This window comes from Oncorhynchus clarkii, chromosome 17, assembly GCF_045791955.1.
Source record: "Oncorhynchus clarkii lewisi isolate Uvic-CL-2024 chromosome 17, UVic_Ocla_1.0, whole genome shotgun sequence".
Classification (NCBI taxonomy): Eukaryota; Metazoa; Chordata; class Actinopteri; order Salmoniformes; family Salmonidae; genus Oncorhynchus; species Oncorhynchus clarkii.
This window is the reverse complement of record NC_092163.1, coordinates 15929709-15953348: the sequence shown is the minus strand read 5'-3', so window position 1 is coordinate 15953348 and position 23640 is coordinate 15929709. Positions and strand designations below refer to the sequence as shown.

At 40.5% G+C, this 23640-nt stretch overlaps 1 protein-coding gene across 1 annotated transcript in view; it reads left to right on the top strand.

The window, feature by feature from the left end:
- Positions 1–19010, top strand: part of LOC139370334 (bMERB domain-containing protein 1-like) — a 42740-nt gene extending 23730 nt beyond the window's left edge. The window contains exons 3-6 of the mRNA XM_071109756.1: positions 967–1040; positions 16070–16184; positions 16778–16848; positions 18895–19010. Coding sequence (XP_070965857.1) covers positions 967–1040; positions 16070–16184; positions 16778–16848; positions 18895–19010 — 376 coding nt within the window. The remainder of the gene's footprint in view (positions 1–966; positions 1041–16069; positions 16185–16777; positions 16849–18894) is intronic.
- The last annotated feature ends 4630 nt before the right edge of the window (positions 19011–23640 follow it).

Below are 23640 nucleotides of genomic sequence, written 5' to 3'. Positions count from 1 at the left end.
TGCACTGTATCGCAATGCTTGGAAAGTGTTACATGGAGGGAGGGAGGTAAATCCTTTCCTCATTCATTGGAGAAGAGAGGTTTTGGCACAGGCACTGTGTAAGGTTCTGGGTGTAGCTGGTGCAGAGGAGTCAGGCGCAGGACAGCAGAGATAAATACATGAAGTAATACCAAGCCCACAAAGATCGGACCAAACTTACAATAAAACAATCGCTCACAAAAACCATGGAGAAAAACAGAGGGTTAAATAATGAACATGTAATTGGGAAATTGAAACCAGGCGTGTAAAACAAAGACAAAACAAATGGAAAATGAAAAGTGGATCGGCAATGGCTAGAAGGCCGGTGACGTCGAACGCCGCCCGAACAAGAAGAGGGACCGACTTCGGAGGATGTCGTGACACACTGTAAGGAAGCCCGACACTGCTTTTAATAATTGGATCTTGTTTTTAGCCTTTGATGACACTGTTTAGAATCTGAAATATCTAATAAGTCAGGCATTCTGTTTAAAGCTGTTGCCCACCGCAGGTTCATCCTGTCTGACAGGTAGAAAGGTAGAGGAGGTGAGGCTCTCAGTTAGCTGACAGTAATGGGTGTCTGTAGGCTCTGTGATGCTGTGATACTGGGTTAACGGTATTGAAAATGTATACACTCACTATTGTAAGTCGCTCTGGATAAGAGCTTCTGCTAAATGACAAGAAAAAATAAGAAAATACATGTAAACTTAGATTGGACCATTTGCTGAATAGCCTAGTGGTTCGTGCGTTGGACTAGTAACCGAAAGCTTGCAAGATCGAATCCCTGAGCTGACAAGGTAAAAAATCAGTCGTTCTGCCCCTGACCCACTGTTTCTAGGCCATTATTGAAAATAAGAATTTGTTCTTAACTGACTTGCCTAGTTAAATAAAAGGTTCAATACATTTTGAATAAGGCAGGGTTTTTAAATAATTCAATGTTTATGTCTTTAGGATGGATGACATTCAGCTGTGTAAGGAAATCACTCGCCTCAAGAAGGAGCTCCAGAAACTGGTGTCCGTACCAGGTATAATTCATGTTGACATTGTGTGCCCAACTATTATTTATTTATTATTATTATTATTATTTTTATATTGTTTTCTTCGCTTTAGTTAGGGCAATGAGTATGAGAATAGTGTTTTCTAGACATACTGTAAAACTTGCCGTCAATGGCAGTAAAGATTGCCTCTGATTGGACAGACAATCTCTTCCTGACCTCTGTCCAACACCACACCCTCTACAGGTTCAAAGTACACAGAATCAAGAAGTGGCGTTGTGCCATAAGCATAAACACTTCTCGACAAACGATACCTATCTTTCATAGTCAGCTGGGACCATGTGGGGCCTTTCTCACGCAGGGTAAATTCATTTGTGCTTAATGAAACTGACATTGTCTTTGTATCCTGTGATATGTGTAAATTGTTGTGGATTTTCTGATTTCAGATTTTCATGGGTTGTAAGTGCTGTAAAATAATTGGTAACACTTTACTGTAGGTGTTCTTATGTATGCATTCATAAAGCCTTATAACAGTTATATTAAGGCCAGAGGGGGTGTGATATATGGCCAATATACCACGGCTAAGGGCTGTTCTTATGCACGACACAACGTGTGGTATATTGGCCACATATCACAAACCCCAGAGGTTCCTTATTGCTATTATAAACTGGTAACCAACATAATTAGAGCAGTAAAAATACATGTTTTGTCATACCCATGGTATACGGTCTGATATACCATGGCTTTCAGCCAATCATCAACCAGGGTCCAAACTACCCAGTTTATAAAACACATTATAACATTTGTAATAAGCTGTCATAACTAGGTTTAATGAATCATAATTTACTGCATAAGATGTTATAAAACCGGTTATAATTGGTTTTAAAAATGACTGTTCATCCTGTCATATATTGAGTTTGTTCTATCACTGATTTAACCCCTGTTGACAGTGTATATATTTTGGTAGATATTAGGGAAACTTTGTTTAAAGAATGGTTTGAGTTTGTCACTTCTGTCATGATAATGTATACAGTATCTCTTCACAGGACTCTGTTATTATATACAAATTATACAGCTATTACATTTTGTGCATGGTGAAGGGACGACTGACCTCACTTAATAATTATTTGGTAAAACTTTACTGTAGGTGTCCTTATGCATGCATACACAAAGCCCTTATAACTTTTGTCATAAGTTGTCAAAAGTTGTTGTAATTAGTTAAGAGTCACTGCATGATATGTTATGCAACTGATTATAATGGGTTCTGAAAATGACTGTTCATCCTGTTGTCATATGCTCTGTCAACGGTTAATAACAACTACTATTTTACAGTCTGCGTGACAACTTATGTCATATGTTATTACATGCTGCATAAGAGTCTGCATACCAGATGTTTTAACAGGATGTAATGTAATTTACTAATCTCTGTGTCACATTATTACACTGAACGGAATGATGGTTGTCATAACCATGTCATATGCCCATATAGAGTGTGCACAGACACCTTAGTAAAGTGACATTCATTTTAGGTGTTATAAAAGTTATGAATCTGCTTATACCATGTGATGAGTTGAGAGTATCACACAATGTTACCATTCAAAGGATCTCCAAGAAATATAGACAAATGGGAGCACAGATGTACTTAGGATTTTTTAAATAAAAAAAATGACACTTAACGTCAACAACTTGCCAAAAAAACACACGTTTAAAACGAAACGGAAACAAATATAATTTTACAACAAAAATTACAATTGCTGGGGTAGCCATTTTGACATTTACATAATTTAGCATACGCTCTTATACAGAGTGACTTACAGTAGGGAGTGCATTCATTTCCTACTTTTTTTAATCCGGCCCCTGGGCCCAGATTCACAAAACACTCTTAAGAAGAAATGTCTTCTTTACTGCCATTTTTCCTTACCTATAGACTTGTGAAGAAAGTTAAGCAAAGTTCATATTCCTCAAAAAGGTTATTGGAAATGTTATTGCGTTATTTCTTATGTTTCTCCTTAAGCCAAAGGTTAAGAAGAAATTAGATTCTTGAACATAAAGCTCTTGGATTTGTTCTTGGAAATGCTAAGACCTTGTCTTAAACTCAGGGCAGAAAATAAGCCAATGACAGCAGTATTTATTATTTTAAACTCAAGAACAGGTTTTAGAACAGTAATCTCAGTACGAAATATGCTAACATGATTGTTTGCTAGCTACAGGACTAATTCCTTACTTTGCAGAACATCCCACAATATATTATTTCACATACTTTCACGTATCCAATGAAATGTTATTGAGAGCTCTTGTGCCAGCGAGATCATACCCCAACCAGAAGCCATGGATTACAGGCAACATTCCCTCTGAGCTAAAGGGTAGAGCTGCCGCTTTCAAGGTGCGGGACTCTAACCCGGAAGCTTACAAGAAATCCTACTATGCCCTGTGAAGAACCATCAAACAGGCAAAGCGTCAATACAGGGCTAAGATTGAATCATACTACACCGCTCCGACGCTCGTCTTATGTGGCAGGGCTTGCAAACTATTTGATAGGAATTTTATGAATAATGACTAAACAATATCTACATTTAAATAGAACTATAACTAATTAAACTGTACCCTGTTTTATTATATCTGATTAATAATGTTAATTCATAAGGAAGAGAGTATGTAGCATGAACAAGGAGTAATTAAACATAATAAACATCATTCCAACTTAGTTGGAGAGGTATGTGTTGTATGTGTTTGGAGTAAGCAGAGAGGGTCATTAACCTATGGTTGAACTGACTCAACATTAACTCTGGGGCGTTTAGATAAGGCAGCAAGAGTCTACCTAGGTTTTCCATTATCTGGCACTGTCTGCTAAATAGTGATAGATGATGGTGAGACTTCAGAGGTTAATCTTGATATAGTGGGTGTCTGGAGTGCGCTAGTGGGTTGGAATAAACTTTTGAACCTGCTTTGTTTTGGTCGAGAGGAGGTGATTCATTCTATAACCAATGACATCATATTTTGTATATAAACTGTTGTTCGTGGTTCAATGGGAGCGCTCTCACGAGAATAAATGCTATTGGCTGGATCTGAGACTGGTCTCTGTCTATTTTATGCAAATAAGGCTCATACAAATTCTTAGAAACAGACAGTGATTGAACAATAGACACATATAGGAATTATTAAATTCTGTTGACACTATTACGGAATACAAAGGGAAGCACAGCCGCGAGCTGCCCAGTGACACAAGCCTACCAGATGAGCTAAATCACTTCTATGCTCGCTTCGAGGCAAGTAACACCGAGGCATGCATGAGAGCATCAGCTGTTTCGGATGACTGTGTGATCACACTATCCGTTGCCGACATGAGTAAGACCTTTAAACAGGTCAACATCCACAAGGCTGCGGGACCAGACGGATTACCAGGACGTGCTCCGGGCATGTGCTGACCAACTGGCAGGTGTCTTCACTGACATTTTCAACATGTCCCTGATTGAGTCTGTAATACCAACATGTTTCAAGCAGACCACCATAGTCCCTGTGCCCAAGGACACAAAGGCAACCTGCCTAAATGACTACAGACCCGTAGCACTCATGTCCATAGCCATGAAGTGCTTTGAAAGGTTGGTAATGGCTCACATCAACACCATTATCCCAGAAACCCTAGACCAACGAGAGATCCACAGATGATGCAATCTCTATTGCACTCCACACTGCCCTTTCCCACCTGGACAAAAGGAACACTTATGTGAGAATGCTATTCGTTGACTACAGCTCAGCGTTCAACACCATAGTACCCTCAAAGCTCATCACTAAGCTAAAGATCCTGGGACTAAACACCTCCCTCTGCAACTGGATCCTGGACTTCCTGACGGGCCGCCCCCAGGTGGTGAGGGTAGGTAGCAACACATCTGCCACGCTGATCCTCAACACTGGGGCTCCCCAGGGGTGCGTGCTCAGTCCCCTCCTGTACTCCCTGTTCACCCACGACTGCATGGCCAGGCACGACTCCAACACCATCATTAAGTTTGCAGACGACACAACAGTGGTAGGCCTGATCACCGACAACGACAAGACAGCCTATAGGGAGGAAGTCAGAGACCTGGCCGGGTGGTGCCAGAATAACAACCTATCCCTCAACGTAACCAAGACTAAGGAGATTATTGTGGACTACAGGAAAAGGAGGACTGAGCACGCCCCCATTCTCATCGAAGGGGCTGTAGTGGAGCAGGTTGAGAGCTTCAAGTTCCTTGGTGTCCACATCAACAACACACTAGAATGGTCCAAACACACCAAGACAGTCGTGAAGAGGGCACAACAAAGCCTATTCCCCCTCAGGAAACTAAAAAGATTTGGTATGGGTCCTGAGATCCTCAAAAGGTTCTACAGCTGCAACATCGAGAGCACTGGTTGCATCACTGCCTGGTACGGCAATTGCTCGGCCTCTGACCGCAAGGCACTACAGAGGGTAGTGCGTCCGGCCCAGTACATCACTGGGGCTAAGCTGCCTGCCATCCAGGACCTCTACACCAGGCGGTGTCAGAGGAAGGCCCTAAAAATTGTCAACGACCCCAGCCATCCCAGTCATAAACTGTTCTCTCTACTTCTGCATGGCAAGCGGTACCAGAGTGCCAAGTCTAGGACAAAAAGGCTTCTCAACAGTTTTTACCCCCAAGCCATAAGACTCCTGAACAGGTGATCAAATGGCTACCCGGACTATTTGCATTGTGTGCCACCCCTCTTTTATGCTGCTGCTACTCACTGTGTATCATATATGCATTGTCACTTTAACTATACATTCATGTACATACTAAGTTTGTGGAAATGTGAAATTAATGTAGGAGAATGTAACACATTAGATCTGGTAAAAGATAATACAAACAAACAAAAATGTTTTCAATTTTTTTTTATCCATCATCTTGAAATGCAAGAAAAAGACCATAATATAATATTGCTGTTTAGGCACAATTTAGATGTGTGTGTAAAGATTCAGATTGATCCAGTGAAGCATTGCAATGCTGGACAATATTCTGCCCAAATGTGCCGAATTGGTCAATTGATACATTTTCAAGTACATAACTATAGAGAACATACAAAAATGATATGGTAACATAACATTTAAGTTTACACACTCCCAGAAATGTCATACACGATGGATCATTAGCTTATACACTAACTTTCACACATCTAGGTGGCTGGGCGGGGTGGGTGTGGAGCCAGAGACAGCAGGGGTTCAAACTGTAGAACCCAGTGCCTACATTTGAATATAAAAATTGATTTTATCAAACAAACCTATACTACATTTTATCTCTAGGACCCTCACATGCTGACTAGACCAGACACATCACGTGCGCGAGCATCGCAAAATAAATGTAGAAATCCATGTTAGTCAATTATTGCAAACACACTGCTCGCGCGCGCCAACGAGAGTCTGCGACGCCAAGGGCTAAGATAGAAGTTGTTCCTATTTCTGACGCAGATCGCGCTGAAAGTCCTGCCTCTCCCATCTCCTCATTGGTTTATAGAAGCAGGTACCTACGTGGCATCATTGGTTATACCTACGTAGGTGATTGAAAGACGAATTTTGTTGCCCGTTGTCGTGGTAATACAATGATAGTAGTGGATTAATTTGTCGGAGTAGAGGACCTTGTGCAGTTCAGGTAAAATAACAAATCAATGTTTATATCCCAGGACAAATTAGCTAGCAAGTGCAAGCAAACTAGCTAAATTGCCATACATGTTTAATGCTTTTCGACCTGTCCCCAAATTAATGTCATTGGTTCAGAGTTTGTTTTGATATTTTAACCTGCGTGTCGTGATCGCGTTTGGTGGGGCAAAATATATGTATGCACGATAGCAGCAAGATACTGAATGTAAGTACATTATTTACTTTCAGAGGTTTTTTGTTGCTGTGCACTCTCCTCAAACAATAGCATGGTATTCTTTCACTGTAATAGCTCATGTAAATTGGACGTTGCAGTTAGATTAACAAGAATTGTAGCTTTCTGCCCATATAAGAAAGTTTGCTGTTACTTACAACGTCATGCTAATCACATTAGCGCACGTTAGCTCAACCGACCCAGTATAGGGACACCGATCCCGTAAAGGTAATTGCATTTGAAGTGTAAATAAAAGAGGATGTTGATGTGAAATGTGCTTAATTCCACCTGTAGCTAGTGAAGTTACCTAGATAGCTAGCCATTGGTGGGCCAACGAAATGTTGCAATTGTAACATCAACTAGCTACTTTTACCTGATTTAACTAGCATTTTGTCATAATACACCTGTCATTGTTACTGTAGCCTGCACATGCAACTTCCTTTTTTTCACAGCTGTCACAAATCCTGTTGTGCCCCAGCAACATTGATTTTGTGTCAGTTTCTTTTCAACATTTTTGTGTTTTCTTGGCAAGTTGTTAGTATTATAATGTGTCCTTTTTTAAATAAATAAAAATCCTAAGTACATCTGTGCTGTTTCTTGGGGATCCTTTGGTTGGTAAAGTTTTGTCATACTCTCAAACCATCCGGTTGTGTAAGCACATTCATAGCTATTTTATAGCATCTCAAATTATTGTCACTTTACTAAGGTGTCTGTGCACATTCTATAAGGGCATATGACATGGTTATGACAACCATCATTGTAATAATGTGACACAAAGGTTGGTAAATTACATAACACCCTGTTATAACATCTGGTATGTAGACTATTATGCAGTGGTGTAAAGTACTTAAGTAAAATACTTGAAAGCACTACTTAAGTCGTTTTGTGGGGTGTCTGTACTTTACTATTTATATTTTTGACTACTTTTACTTTTACTTCACTACATTCCTCAAGACAATTATGTACTTTTTACTCCATACATTTTCCCTTACACCCAAAAGTTACACTTTTAATGCTTAGCAAGGCAGGAAAATTGTCTAATTCACACACTTATCAACAGATCATCCCTGGTCATCCCTACTGCCTCTGATCTGGTGGATTCACTAAACACATGTTTAATTTGTAAATGATGTCTTAGTGTTGGAGCATGCCCCTGGCAATCCGTACATTTAAAAATAAATGTGAATTATGCCGTCTGGATTGCTTAATATAAGGAAGTTGACATTTGAAATGATTTAGACTTTTACTTTTACTTTTGACACTGAAGTATATTTTAAACCAAATTCTTTTAGACTTTTTACTCAAGTAATATTTTACTGGGTGACTTTCACTTTTGCTTGAGTCATTTTCTATTACGGTATCTTTACTTTTACTCAAGTATGACAATTGGGTACTTTCTCCACCACTGCTCTTATGCAGTATGTAATAACTATCATGACGTTGGCCTGGGGGTAGGTTTATGACAGGCATAAATACCTCTCCCCCCTTTTCCTCTCCCTACCTTACTGATGTGACATTTGAAAATAATTTGGTTAACATAGAGATTCTGGGAACATCAGAAGGTGGGGGGGAAATTAACTATATTCTGGTAATCCGACCAATTGAACATATGCGGTGGTACTTAATGAATATGATGTCAATGATAGGATGACACAAACTCTACAGTGGAAAGTCTGCACATTGTAGTTATCGGATGTAGTTATCGGATTCACATGGAATTGTTGTTCAATTTAAATGTTTGAACATTTAAATGAGATGAAATGTAATTTTAGCTTCCAAATGAGAGATTTGGGTTTTCATAAGGTTAGGGCTCTGCTCAATCAGTGGGCCACCCCTGTGAAGAGACATGGGTTATAAAACTTTTCAAACACACCCTTCTCGCTCCACTATATAAAGCCTTGACGAAAATGTAACCTCCTGTTCCGAGGATGTAAGGACGACGGTCCATACGTTAAAAGGACTAACATGTCAACTACAGAACTAAGCCAACCGCAGCGTGAGCTTTGGTTGCGAATGGTATGAACTTTGAACTCTTATTCACTACAGAAGTGATACCTCCTAGCCGTTGAGTTAGCAACAGCAGCTGCAAACGTGGGCTAGGAAAGAACAGACAGAGTATCCCGTCTACCACACAATGACGTTACTACAACGTATCCAATTTACCACCAGAGACATTCTTCAAAGGACAAAGGACTCGGTTGGGCAACACTGCATTCCATCTACCACCAACCTACCGAAGCGCAGCTCAGAGTAAATATTTATTGCATTTTCCTTTTCCAAATGGGTGGTAATTTAGAATGCATAAGATGCTGTATTTACGATAGAGACATCGCTTCTCCCTTTGTTCCTCAGTCTTCCCGCTCTTTCACTCAAACCCAACCCCCCTTTTCTTTGTGTAACCAGCTGTCATATCTGTTCCGCCCGCTAGGGACTTTTTCCTTTATGACGTAATTTGTCATCAAGGTATGATTCATTCTGTGTATATGTAATTCTGTGTGATTAGTTAGGTATTTAGTAAATAAATAATTAAACCCAATATTGTATTGCTGATTCAACTTGTTAGCCAGGGTTCGTGAAGATAACTAAGAATTTACAACTTTCAGATGAGACTGAAATAAGGTGACGATTAATATTGACTGCTATTGATGTAAAATATTACTAGGTCTTTAAGAGTTTATTCGGAAGATAACTGCTCTATAAATATTATTTTGTGGTGCCCCGACTTTCTAGTTAATTACATTTACATGATTAGCTCAATCAGGTAATATTAAGGACAGAGAAATGATTTTATAGAATAGCATGTCATATCACTTAATCCGGCATAGCCAAAGACACGACATAACATATGACATAAGTTGTCATTCAGACTGTGTAGTAACAGTTGTTATTAACAATTGACATTAGAGCGTATGAAAACAGGATGAACAGTCATTTTTAACACCCATTATAACTGGTTTGATAACATCTCATGCCATGACTCATAACAAATGCCAACTACTTTTGACAGCTTATGGCAAACGTTGTATGATACATAGATTTTATAAAGGTGTTGTGAATGCATGCATAAGGACACTTACAGTAAAGTGTTACAAAATAATGTTTATAATTTGTACATAATTATAAAAAATTATGCTTCAGCACAGCAGAGTCCTGTGAAGAGATACTGTAAACATTATCATTATAGAAGTGATCAAACTAAAAACCCCCCTTTAAACAATGTTTCCCTATTAACATGGAATACTCAACCGAAACATATCCACTTTCAACGGGTTAAATTGGTGGTAGAACAAACTCCTATCCAGTGTTAATTCCGTCAACAATAACTATGACGAAAATACTCAACAAACAATTGCTCCTGACTAAAACTATGATGATAACGAGACGGCATTCCATGGGCAAAAAAACGAGAACTATTACAAATTACTTTTCATTTTAGTCAAAGAAATAGTGACGAGACAAGATTTCGATATGCGTACCGCGGCGCATGACAGAGTAGAGCGAGTAAACATGATTGTTTCTAGTTGCGGCACCTGGCTTCGCATCAATTAAAAATATTGACGAGTGACTGAAGTGACCCCCTGGGAACTGTGTGGGAGAGCCGGGCAGATCAGCTGAGTCAGACCGCGCAACTGAAAGATGTCAATTCTGCCATTGAGAGGATTACATAAAATATTCTGCATGCATGCATATGTTTAGGATTGGACTAAACAGATGAAATTGCAAAGCTCACATTGGCAAAATGTATTTCAGTTGCCGGGCTCTCCCACACAGCTCCCAGGTGGTGACTTCAGTCACTCGTCAAACTTTTGAACTGATGCGAGGCACCAAGGTAAGGTTGGTTTTATATTCACACATTCGGACATTCAGCAGACATTCAAAAGATATTCAGCAGACATTCGCCAAAAGCGTAAATGTATAACTAATTAATTGATTGTCATAGAAACATAAAAATAGATATGGTTTATTCTATAAATGTCTAGCATACTTTTACAACCTTTATTTTGAATACAAATTCCAGTTTTGATTTGATAGAAATACATAAAATCTATAAGATGCCATTAAAAGCGGTATAAAGCAATAACTAATTCACCGTTTGTCACAGAAACATCAAACTAGGTATGATTTATTCAATTTTTTTCTATTATGTGACTAAAATGGCTGTGATTAAAACTTGACAAAACTTGTCCAGAGTTTCAGTTGACTGATAATAACTAAAACTAACAAAGGATAAAATGGCTCAAATGTGACCAAGACTAAAAGGTATTTTAAGACTTTAACTAAACTAAATCCAAAATGAACACTGCTCCTATCACCATATGATGGAACTGGATATCCAGAGCTTTTTGACTCATCTAATAGAATATATGTCTGATTTTGATGCTTACATCATCATGAAAAAGCCCCTGAATGGAGAGGTCAACTACTGAGAGGTCTTGAACTGCAGACTAAGGTGCAGTGGAGTGTAGATAGTCAAATGGCAGACATACTGTAAAAATGGCACTAAATGGCAATGAAGTTTGTCTGTCCAATCAGAGGCGATCTCTTCCTGACCTCTGTCCAACACCACACCCTCTACAGGTTAAGAGTACTCACAGAACCAGGGTGTGGCATTGTGTCATAAGCACAAACATTTCTCGAGAAACGATACCTATCTTTCATACTCTGCTGCTCAGTCTGTTAGTCGGGGCAGCAAAATGGCGACAGCCAGGGACTCGATCAGTTGTTCAATCTGTCTGGATCTACTAAAGGACCCAGTGACTACTTCCTGTGGACACAGCTACTGTATTGGGCTGTATTGATGGCATCTGGGATCAGGATGACCACAAGGGTTTTTACAGTTGCCCCCTGTGTATGGAAAGATTTATCCAAAGGCCTGTTCTGAAGAAAAACACTGTTGTCTGACTTAGTGGAGAATCTGAAAACAGGACTCCAACCTGCTCCTCCATCTCACTGTTATGCTGAACCTGGAGATGTGGAGTGTGATTTTTGCTCTGGGAGAAAACTCAAAGCTGTCATGTCCTGTCTGGTGTGTCTGGCCTCTTACTGCGAGACTCACCTCAAGCCTCAATATGAATCTCCTACATTTAAGGAGCACCAGTTGGTTCCAGCCACCACACAGCTACAGGAGAAAATCTGCTCTCATCATGATAAACTACTAGCGGTTTACTGCTGCTCAGATCAGCAGTTTATCTGTTATCAGTGTTTGTTAGATGAACATAAAGGCCATGAAACAGTATCAGTTGCAGCAGAAAGGATTGTGAAACAGAGAGAGTAGGGGGAGAAATCCCAGCAGAGAATATAGCCGTCTCATATAAAGGGATCAGCAGAAAAGACAGAGGCAGGTGGTTTGGGAAGAATGATCAATCCTGGTGTTTAATCTGCTCTGACTAAAGCTCCACCTTCTACCACAATGATGAACAGACTGATATCCCTGTCCCCTGCTCTTCCAGAGTAGGAGTGTACGTGGACCACAAGGAAGGAACTCTGTCCTTCTATGGCGTCTCTGACACAATGAGCTAATAATAATTATAATAATATAATTAATAATTATTAAGTGAGGTCAGTAGTCCTTTCACCAAGAACAAAACGTAACAGCTGTATAATTTGTAAATAATTACAATGACGCTTCAGCAAAACAGAGTCATGTGTTAATATCAATTTGAGGGAGAAATACTATCATAGAATTAGGAATTAGAGTACTAGAATAGACATTAACTTTCTTATCAGCCATTTTGGTCCGGGAGTTGGTCAATCATGGTTTGCCAGTGCTGTGATAAGATATCAGCTTAATTCACTAACAGGTACTGAGAAAATAAATTCTGTTACTTTTTTACTTGTTATTTTTGTTCAATATTTCCATTCTGGGATAGTTGTTCAATTAATTGCTAGCACTAGTTGCTCGCGCTGCTACATTGGCTACAATGTAAACAGACGTAGCTAGCTAACATAAAAGCTAACTTTGTCGACGCTGCAGTTCCCAGTTTAGGTTAGAGGTCACGTCAAAGTACATTTTTTAAGTGCTCTGAGAACGTCAGGTGTTCTTGGAAGATCACCCTAGAAAGAACGGGAGAACGCTGAACATAAATGCGCATTTTTGAACACGACATTGTGTAAAATAAAGACATTTAAGAGTTGCTCTAGCCTATGTTTGTTAGCTAGCCAGTTTTAGAGGAATGATTCCATAAATGTAGCTAATTAACTGCCAATATACCAACATTCCATTCAAACAATGCAGTCAATCCACAGTCGTACACCGGCTCATATCAGTTGATGATAGGACTTATCCGTACTTGTTGTACATGCAACAAGAATTGATATGGTATCATGTAAAAGCTCTCACAGCTTTCCAAGAAAACAAAAACGGAGACATTTATGATCTGTTTACATGTATTTTAGAGGCTATTTATACAGAAAATTGGTATAAAATCCATATAAACTCCATTTATAATTATATGACAATATTTTAGATTGACAATAATTATATTACACAATTTCTGATATATCACATGCCTTACTTCTATTTTCCTGCTTAAATAAGATTAGGATTATGCCTCTACTGCCAATTAGACTGGTTTGGAGTTATCCCTGATGGGGCTGACATTTTCTTTCCATTCTGGAATTTTGAGGGTTTATGACATCGCCCCTATAGCAATTTAATAATATCTATCTCTATGGATACTACAGTATATACAGTGCCTTCATAAAGTATTCATACATATTGACTTATTCCACATTTTGTTGTGTTACAGCCTGAATTCAAAATGGATTAAATAGATTGTTTTCTCTCACCCATATACACACAATACCCCATAATGACAAAGTGAAAACATGTTTTGCAAATTTACTGCAAATGAAAAACAGAAATATCTCATTTAGATAAGTATTCAAACCCCTGAGTCAATACTTTGTAGAAGCACTTTTGTCAGTGATTACAGCTGAGTCATTCTGGGTAAGTGTCTAAGAGCTTTCCACACCTGGATTGTGTGACATTTGCCCATTATTCTTTTCAGAATTCTTCAAGCTTTGTCAAGTTTGTTGTTGATCAGTGCCAGACAACCATTTTCAGGTCTTAACATAGATTTTCAAGTAGATTTAAGACAAAACTGTAACTCGAACATTCATTGTATTCTTGGTAAGCAACTCCCGTGTAGATTTGGCCTTGTGTTTTAGGTTATTGTGGAAAGCAGACTGAACCAGGTTTTCCTCTAGGATTTTGCCCGTTTTTAGCTCTATTCCATTTCTTTTTTATCCTGAAAAACTCCCCAGTCCTTAATGATTACAAGCATACCCATTAGGGTTGGTCAATATTTGGGAAGACGGTATGCTACTCCCAAATATCGCGATACCCGATATAATCGCTTTGCGCCGTTAATGACTAAATCATTCCAGACTGTGCAATTGTTGTACTTATTAACAATATTATGGTTACATTCTCATGAATTAATCCTCATAAGGCATAGTTAATTCATTTAGACTTCATTTTCAACATATTGATACAGCTTAACTGATAAAACTGCACAGTTTTGATTAGAGTATAGTCTTGCACATCACGATATATCATCAATGTCAAATATCACGATATTCGATTTAATCCTATATCGCCCAACCCTAATACTCTGAGATGACGGAGCTGATCAGAGCCCGGGAGAGGGCGAAAGGAATTCTGGCTGAAGAGCAATTGGAGCAACTGAAGCAGGAGGTGGCTGAGCTGAGGAGGAGAGATACTGAGCGGGAAGAAACTGAAGATCACATCCATATCCTCCAGAATGTCCAGTGTCTCTGTGTCCCGTCTGGATCTGAAGCCTTAACCAGCATCCCTGTCAACCAACATGTCTCCTTTGAGGACGCAAAGAAATCAGTCTCCGGACTAAAACAACGACTGTAGGATGTGTTGGAGGAGGAAATTGCCCATATATCTGGATATGATCAGCTCACAATATATCTTAAACCAACAAACTGTATCTGTCTGTGGGGAACAGAGATGTGACATGGAGATGTGACAATATCCTGACCATCCAGACAGATTGACCTTCTACCCCCAGGTGCTGTGTAAGGAGGGCCTGCTACTAGGAGGTAAACTGGGACATGGATGGGGTGGTCTCAAATAAAGGGATCAGCAGAAAAGACTGAGACTTTTTGGGGGAAGAATGATCTCATCCTGCTGTTTAATCTGCTCTCGCTACAGATGCTCTTTCTACCACAATGATAAACAGACTGTCCCCTGCTCTCCCAGAGAAGGAGTGTACCTGGACCACAAGGCAGGAACTCTGTCCTTCTACAGTCTCTCTATAACCCTCCTCCGTAGAATCCAGACCACATTCCCTCAGCCCCTCTATCCTGGGTTTGGGGTTGATTTTAGTGGGTTCTGTGAAGATAATGCCATTACACATGTGAACTTTGATAAGAATGTAAGCAGAAAATTGCATCTGGTGATCTGTTTCTTTTGTCAAAATGTATCCACTGCATGTGGGACCTAAAATCATTTGTGCTTCATAAAACGTATGTTGTCTTTGTATCCTATGATGTGTAAATTGTTGTGGATTTTCTGATTTCTGATTTTGTATGGGTTGTGAGTGCTGTAACATAATGATTAAGGGCTGAATTCAATCCCTATCGCTGAAGTTCAGCGGTCTAGCGCAATTTAAAGGTAATGATAATTTCCTATTGAGCCGAAGTATGCAGCGCTTACCGTGAATGCAGTCTCGTCTAACACGGGAACATTACCTTTAAATTTCTATCACCCTGTAGCACTACATCACCCTTCAGCACTACAGACTAAATCCAGTCCTAAGTGAGATAATTAAATTCTTCACCAAGCACAAAATGTAGGTCGTGTCAATAATGATTACAATTATGCTTCAGCACAGCAGAGTCGTGTTATATCAACTGTGTAATCATACATTATCATGACCAAAGTGATCAAACTCAAGCCACCCTGTAAACAAATGTTTCCCTAAAAATGAAATACATAAATATATGTGTATATCTCCATTGTCAACAGTGATTCATCTGGTGGGAGAACAAACTCCTATCACCTTAAGATGCGTTAGGGGTTAAAGTTAGAGGTCTTGATCTCCAATAAATATCTGATTTTATTGATCAAATCATCATGAAAAAGACCCTGAATGTGGCAGCAGTTTGAAATCCACCACTGACAAAATCCCACTTTAACCGCTGATCGTCATAACATATTTTCTGTTACAGACAATGACAAGTCCAACGAGGACAGACAGAAAGAGGAGGATCTTCTCCAGCAGATTCACAAGCTGGTGGAGACCAGAGATTTCCTTGTTGACGATGTGGAGTTTGAGAGGCTAAGGCAAGTGTGACCGACTGGGGTTCGAAACCAGGTGTCATGCTCACCAGAACACTTTTATCCCTTAATGCTTAGGCATTACCTTGGGGTGCCAATGTACAGTAAGTCGTCAGGTCTCAGACCAGGTCATCATGGGAGCGTGGTTCTGAACCACCTATGTTCCATCTGTCTTGTCCCCCCCCCCCTCCCCCTTATTGGTTTGGTCTCCAATGACATCCTGTCAGAAATACAAACCAGTTCGACTCAGTTACATACAAACCACAGGGAATATCTCCATTCTCAGATTTTCTTACTGTTGAAATACAACATCTGTGTTTTAGTCTAGGGGACAGTGTGCTGTGAAACCCTAGATCCCACTGTACATGCACAAGTTTGTTCACAGAACAGAGGGCGGCGCCATACAAGCGCCAAAAGGCATTCTGGGTAGTGAGAAGCAGGAAGTGACGAGGTAATATTTTATTGTTTTTGAGGCATGTGAAGACACCTAGGCAGAAGACAGGGCGTGAGGATATGGAGTCTGAGTCATCGCTAGTAGGAACAGACAGAAATGTAGAGTTTGTAGTTCCACTCATCCATCTTTCTCTCCTCCTCTACAGGGAAAGGGAGGAGGACAAAGAAATGGCGGATTTCCTCCAGTCCAAGTTCCCCAGAAACTCCAAGAAGAAAGGTGTGTGTAGTCATAGTGCGTCATAGTGAGTGTTTATTATTTTCCATTCAAATGCTCAATTGTATGTCTCAACGTTTTCAGGTATTCGCTATGATACACTAATAGTCAGTGACCTTGATTTGATGGCCATGTCTTTTGGACAGTTACACGCCTCTTTCTTGTTCAAGTCTTTCTTCACGACAGAAGCATTTAGTTATGAAATTATGGATTTCACCCACAAAAATGAATACATACAGTTGAAGTCGGAAGTTTACATACACTTAGATTGGACTCATTAAAACTCGTTTTTCAACCACTCCACAAATTTCTTGTTAACTAACTATAGTTTTGGCAAGTCGGTTAGGACATCTACTTTGTATGACACAAGTCATTTTTCCAACAATTGTTTACAGACAGATTATTTCACTTAAAATTTACTGTATCACAATTCCAGTGGGTCAGAAGTTTACATACACTAAGTTGACTGTGCCTTTAAACAGCTTGGAAAATTCCAGAAAATAATGTCATGGCTTTAGAAGCTTCTGGTAGGCTGATTGATATAATTTGAGTCAATTGGAGGTGTACCTGTGGATGTATTTCAAGGCCTACCTTCAAACTCAGTGCCTCTTTGTTTAACATCATGGGAAAATCAAAAGAAATCAGCCATGACCTCAGAAAATAAATTGTAGACCTCCACAAGTCTGGTTCATCCTTGGGAGCAATTTCCAAACACTTGAAGGTACTACATTCATCATCTGTACAAACAATAGTACACAAGTATAAACACCATGGGACCACGCAGCCGTCATACCGCTCAGGAAGGAAACGCATTCTGTCTCCTAGAGATTAATGTACTTTGGTGCGAAAAGTGCAAATCAATCCCAGAACAACAGCAAAGGACCTTGTGAAGATGCTGGAGGAAACAGGTACAAAATAATCTATATCCACAGTAAAACGTGTCCTATATCGACATAACCTGAAAGGCCGCTCAGCAAGGAAGAAGCAACTGCTCCAAAACCGCCATAAAAAAGCCAGACTACGGGTTGCAACTGCACATGGGGACAAAGATCGTACTTTTTGGAGAAATGTTCTTTGGTCTGATGAAACAAAAATAGAACTGTTTGGCCATAATGACCATTGTTATGTTTGGAGGATAAAGGGGGAGGCTTGTAAGCCAAAGAACACCATCCCAACCGTGAAGCACGGGGGTGGCAGCATCATGTTGTGGGGGTGCTTTCCTGCAGGAGGGACTGGTGCACTTCACAAAATAGATGGCATCATGAGGGAGGAAAATGATGTGGATATATTGAAGCAACATCTCAAGACATCAGTCAGGAAGTTAAAGCTTGGTTGCAAATGGGTCTTCCAAATGGACAATCACCCCAAGCATACTTCCAAAGTTGTGCAAAATGGCTTAAGGACAACAAAGTCAAGGTATTGGAGTGGCCATCACAAACCCTGACCTCCAACCTATAGGACATTTATGGGTAGAACTGAAAAAGTGTGTGCGAGCAAGGAGGCCGACAAACCTGACTCAGTTACACCAGCTCTGTCAGGAGGAATGGGCCAAAACTCACCCAACTTATTGTGGGAAGCTTGTGGAAGGCTACCCAAAACATTTGACGCAAGTTAAACAATTTAAAGGCAATGCTACCAAATACTAATTGAGTGTATGTAAACTTAAATAAATAATTTTCTGTACTATTATTCTGACATTTCTCATTCTTAAAATAAAGTGGTGATCCTAACTGATCTAAGACACTGCATTTTTACTAGGATTAAATGTCAGAGATTGTGAAAAACTGAGTTTAAATGTATTTGGCTATGGTGTATGTAAACGTCCGACTTCAACTATATATGAACTGGCTCCCCACTGAGCAACATTTATTTTCATCAGCGTGTATTCACCTCATATCAGTCGTGTGTGTGCATGCATGTGTCTGCATACCCTTGTGTCTGGGTGAGTCTGAATGTGTGTGTCATTATGTCTGACCTGCTACAACATCACCAGTGCTCCACCTGGTACATCCCCATATCCTCTGACTGACTCCACCTCCTCTTCTCCAGGTCAGATTCCAGCCAGACGGCTAACGTCCAGGGCCCAGCAGACCTCGTCCCCATTCACCAAGACAGGCCTGTCCCTGCTGAAGGAGTGCTGTGGCTTTACCTGCTCCATCATGTAGGTCGGGCCCTCAGGGGCTCTAACATGGAGCCAAAATAGAACCCTGTTACATCACAGTTTCAGATTTCCAACCCGAGTAACACTTGAAGTATGGACAGACAACGAGCTAGTGGAGAATTTTCAAGGATAATTTGGGGATGTCGCCAGGATGAGATTGATAGTGTTTTATCTCCCAGTCTATGCTACATCCCGTCTGGGCTGTGTTTCTCTCTCTCTCTCTATCTCTCTCTCTATCTATCTATCTATCTATCTATCTATCTATCTATCTATCTATCTATCTATCTATCTATCTATCTATCTCTCTCTCTCTCTCTCTCTCTCTCTCTCTCTCTCTCTCTCTCTCTCTATTTCTCTCTCTCTCTCTCTCTCTCTCTCTCTCTCTCTCTCTCTCTCTCTCACTCTCTCTCTCACTCCTCTCTCTCTCTCTCTCTCTCTCTCTGTGTCTCTCTCTCTCCCGCCTTTCCTCTCCCCCTTCCCCCTCCCTCTCTCATCTCTCTGTCTTCTCTCCATCATTAGGGCTCCAGTCCTATCTGCACTTCTAGTTGGGTTCTATACCCAGTGTCCCCTCTCCGCATAAGGCTCATCCCCCATCATCGTCTGTATCAGACTATTCTCATTCATCATTGTCAGAGTCCCTCCCACTGCCTCTCCCTGCCTCTCAATGGTGTCACCAATGCTCTCAGAGCAGTTCATCCTGGTCAATCTCACTGGCTTTGGTACCTCTGCACCTAGAACCTGTCCCTTCACAAAGATTGGATGTAAACGTAATTTGCATAAGTCAGATATTGCTATTAAATGATGTACAAAGCACTGCTTGTCTACCAGTGATAGATGTTAAATATTGCTGCCCCGGTGTAGATGATTATTTATGATGCCTGAGACTAAACCCAACAGTGAAGATGTACTGTACAGTATTTTCTAATTGGAACATCATACATACATCTCTTTAAGCCCTGTTTAGCCTCCTTAACTCTTTTACCTTTCAAATGACTGTAGTTTCCTTTGAACAGACTTCCCACTGGCTCACTAATTCATAGTCAGCATTAATTGATGGCAGCCTAATCATGCTGCCAGGTCAACGTTAGCCAGGCATGCAACCGATGGGCTAATTCATGTTTTGTGATAAGATTATTGTTTCATGATAACATTACACTAATGTCAGAATTTAAGCAACTCACTAAGTCATTAGTCACTGATTTGGCAACTATGTCCAATTAAGAGGCCTTTATGGGTGACTGAACATACCGATCAACGGAGCTTAACAAATGAGTCATCACTCGCTTCCTTTCTTGTTGTTGTTGTTATTCAATACATACACTCAAATGATATATTTTATGGAACTGCAAAATGACTCATCCTTCCACATTGCTGACTTTACACACACTAGAGGTTAGTGTACAGTATACCGATCAGCAGAAAAGGTTTCCACCTTAACAACAGTCATTTTAAGTGGAACTGCAGCTCACTGCAGCTAACATTGTTACACTTTATTATTTACAACATGTTATTACTGACAGCATGTTATTACTGACTGCATATTTATACTGACAACCTGTTATTACTGACAGCATGTTATTACTGACCGCAGGTTATTACTGACAACATGTTATTACTGACAGCATATTATTACTGACTGCAGGTTATTACTGACAACATGTTATTACTGACAGCATGTTATTACTGACTGCATATTTATACTGACAACCTGTTATTACTGACAGCATATTATTACTGACCGCAGGTTATTACTGACAGCGTGTTATTACTGACCGCATATTTATACTGACAACCTGTTATTACTGACAGCATATTATTACTGACATCGTGTTATTACTGACTGCATATTTATACTGACAGCATGTTATTACTGACAGCATGTTATTACTGACAACATGTTATTACTGACAGCATGTTATTACTGACTGCATATTTATACTGACAACCTGTTATTACTGACAGCATATTATTACTGACTGCAGGTTATTACTGACAGCGTGTTATTACTGACCGCATATTTATACTGACAACCTGTTATTACTGACAGCATATTATTACTGACAGCGTGTTATTACTGACTGCATATTTATACTGACAGCATGTTATTACTGACAGCATGTTATTACTGACAGCATAGTATTACTGACAACATGTTGTTACTGACAGCATGTTATTACTGACAGCATGTTATTACCGACAACATGTTATTACTGACAACATGTTATTACTGACAACATGTTATTACTGACAGCATATTATTACTGACAGCATATTATTACTGACAACATGTTATTACCGACAGCATGTTATTACCGACAGCATGTTATTACTGACAGCATATTATTACTGACAGCATATTATATTATTACTGACAACATGTTATTACCGACAGCATATTATTACCGACAACATGTTATTACTGACAGCATGTTATTACTGACAGCATGTTATTACTGACAACATGTTATTACTGACAACCTGTTATTACTGACAGCATGTTATTACTGACAGCATGTTATTACTGACAACATGTTATTACTGACAGCATGTTATTACTGACAACATGTTATTACTGACAACCTGTTATTACTGACAGCATGTTATTACTGACAACATGTTATTACTGACAGCATGTTATTACTGACAACATGTTATTACTGACAACATATTATTACCGACAGCATGTTAAACTGTAGAGGCCTACTGTAAACTTGCCAAATCCAGTGTCAGTAATTGTCAGTAATTACTAGGCAGTCCGTGTCAACACGGAACCACAGTTCAGTGTCAAGTCTCTCCATGGAGATGATAACTTTTCAGCCCTAGACTCCACTTGTGTCTTTCCTGTATAACAAAGTGGGTACATAATAGGGCACTTAGTAGGGCACACCAGTGTGTGATGGTGATGACAAGGGTCCAGGACGAGTTAGCCAAGCACCCAGAATTGGAGTCGTGAGTGTACACTCCACACACAGGGATCAAGGACTCTTCATCGCAGAGAGCCATTGCCATAGCAACCACAGCGTAGGCAGTCCGAACGTACTGTATACAATAAGAAAAAAGCGCTGCATTACACACACACATGGTGGTTTCTGTTGAGTGTGTTTTTTATTTATTCTAAAATCAGGGTTTATCTGAAGTCTCTTCTGAAATCAGGGTTCCTCTGAAGTCTCCTCTGAAATCAGGGTTCCTCTGAAGTCTCCTCTGAAATCAGGGTTCCTCTGAAGTCTCCTCTGAAATCAGGGTTACTCTGAAGTCTCCCCTGAAATCAGGGTTACTCTGAAGTCTCCTCTGAAAACAGGGTTCCTCTGAAGTGTCTGAACCTTTTATTTCCCAGGCAGCCCCTATGACATGCTATTGAGCGTTGATACCGTCACCACACCTCAATTATAAAACACAATTTCATAATGCACCATTGTCCATGCTCAACAGGGTGGTCATTTTGTGTTAGCGAGGGGAGGGGAGGGAAGGAGAGGGGTAGTCTGGCTGACACGACCCACATGACTACACAGCGAAGAGCTGTGACCCACTTGGAGGACATCGAAAGCTGGTGTCAGGAGGACATTGAAAGCTGGTGTCAGGAGGACTTCGAAAACTGGTGTCAGGAGGACTTCGAAAGCTGGTGTCAGGAGGACTTCGAAAGCTGGTGTCAGGAGGACTTCGAAAGCTGGTGTCAGGAGGACTTCGATAGCTGGTGTCAGGAGGACTTTGATAGCTGGTGTCAGGAGGACTTCAATAGCTGGTGTCAGGAGGACTTCGATAGCTGGTGTCAGGCGGACTTCGATAGCTGTGTCAGGAGGACTTCGATAGCTGGTGTCATGAGGACTTCGATAGCTGGTGTCAGGGGGACTACGATAGCTGGTGTCATGAGGACTTCGATAGCTGGTGTCAGGGGGACTACGATAGCTGGTGTCAGGGGGACTTCGAAAGCTGGTGTCAGGGGGACTTCGATAGCTGGTGTCCGGGGGACTTCGATAGCTGGTGTCAGGGGGACTTTGAAAGCTGGTGTCAGGAGGACTTCGAAAGCTGGTGTCAGGAGGACTTCGAAAGCTGGTGTCAGGAGGACTTTGAAAGCTGGTGTCAGGGGGACTTCGATAGCTGGTGTCAGGAGGACTTTGATAGCTGGTGTCAGGAGGACTTTGATAGCTGGTGTCTGGAGGACTTTGATAGCTGGTGTCAGGAGGACTTCGAAAGCTGGTGTCAGCCAGACCAAGAGAGATGGAGGAGAGGAAGGAGAAGCTAGTGTGAGTCATCAGTAGTAGAGAGAGGAGAGAGCTCAGACAAAGTTCCTGTTGTTGGTGAGCTGCCAGAAAGGTTAGCCTTGTCAATCAAACAAGCAGTGAGCATGATCCGGTGACCCCCACGCTCTATCTCTGCACCTCACAACGCTTTCCTCTGAGCAGGGGGGACACGGGGGAAGTGACACGCAGGTTACATGTAACTGTCATCACAAGGTTGCTATGACCTCCCTTGTTTTGGCAGCATACCACCCCTGAGTTGGTTCTCTCTCCTTGTATCACAGCAACAATGCTGGATTCTAGTGTTAGTTGTCAAGAACTCAATACTTCTGCATTGCTCTCCCGCCTAATCTGAATCTGTCAACCTCAACTCAATACTTCTGCATTGCTCTCCCACCT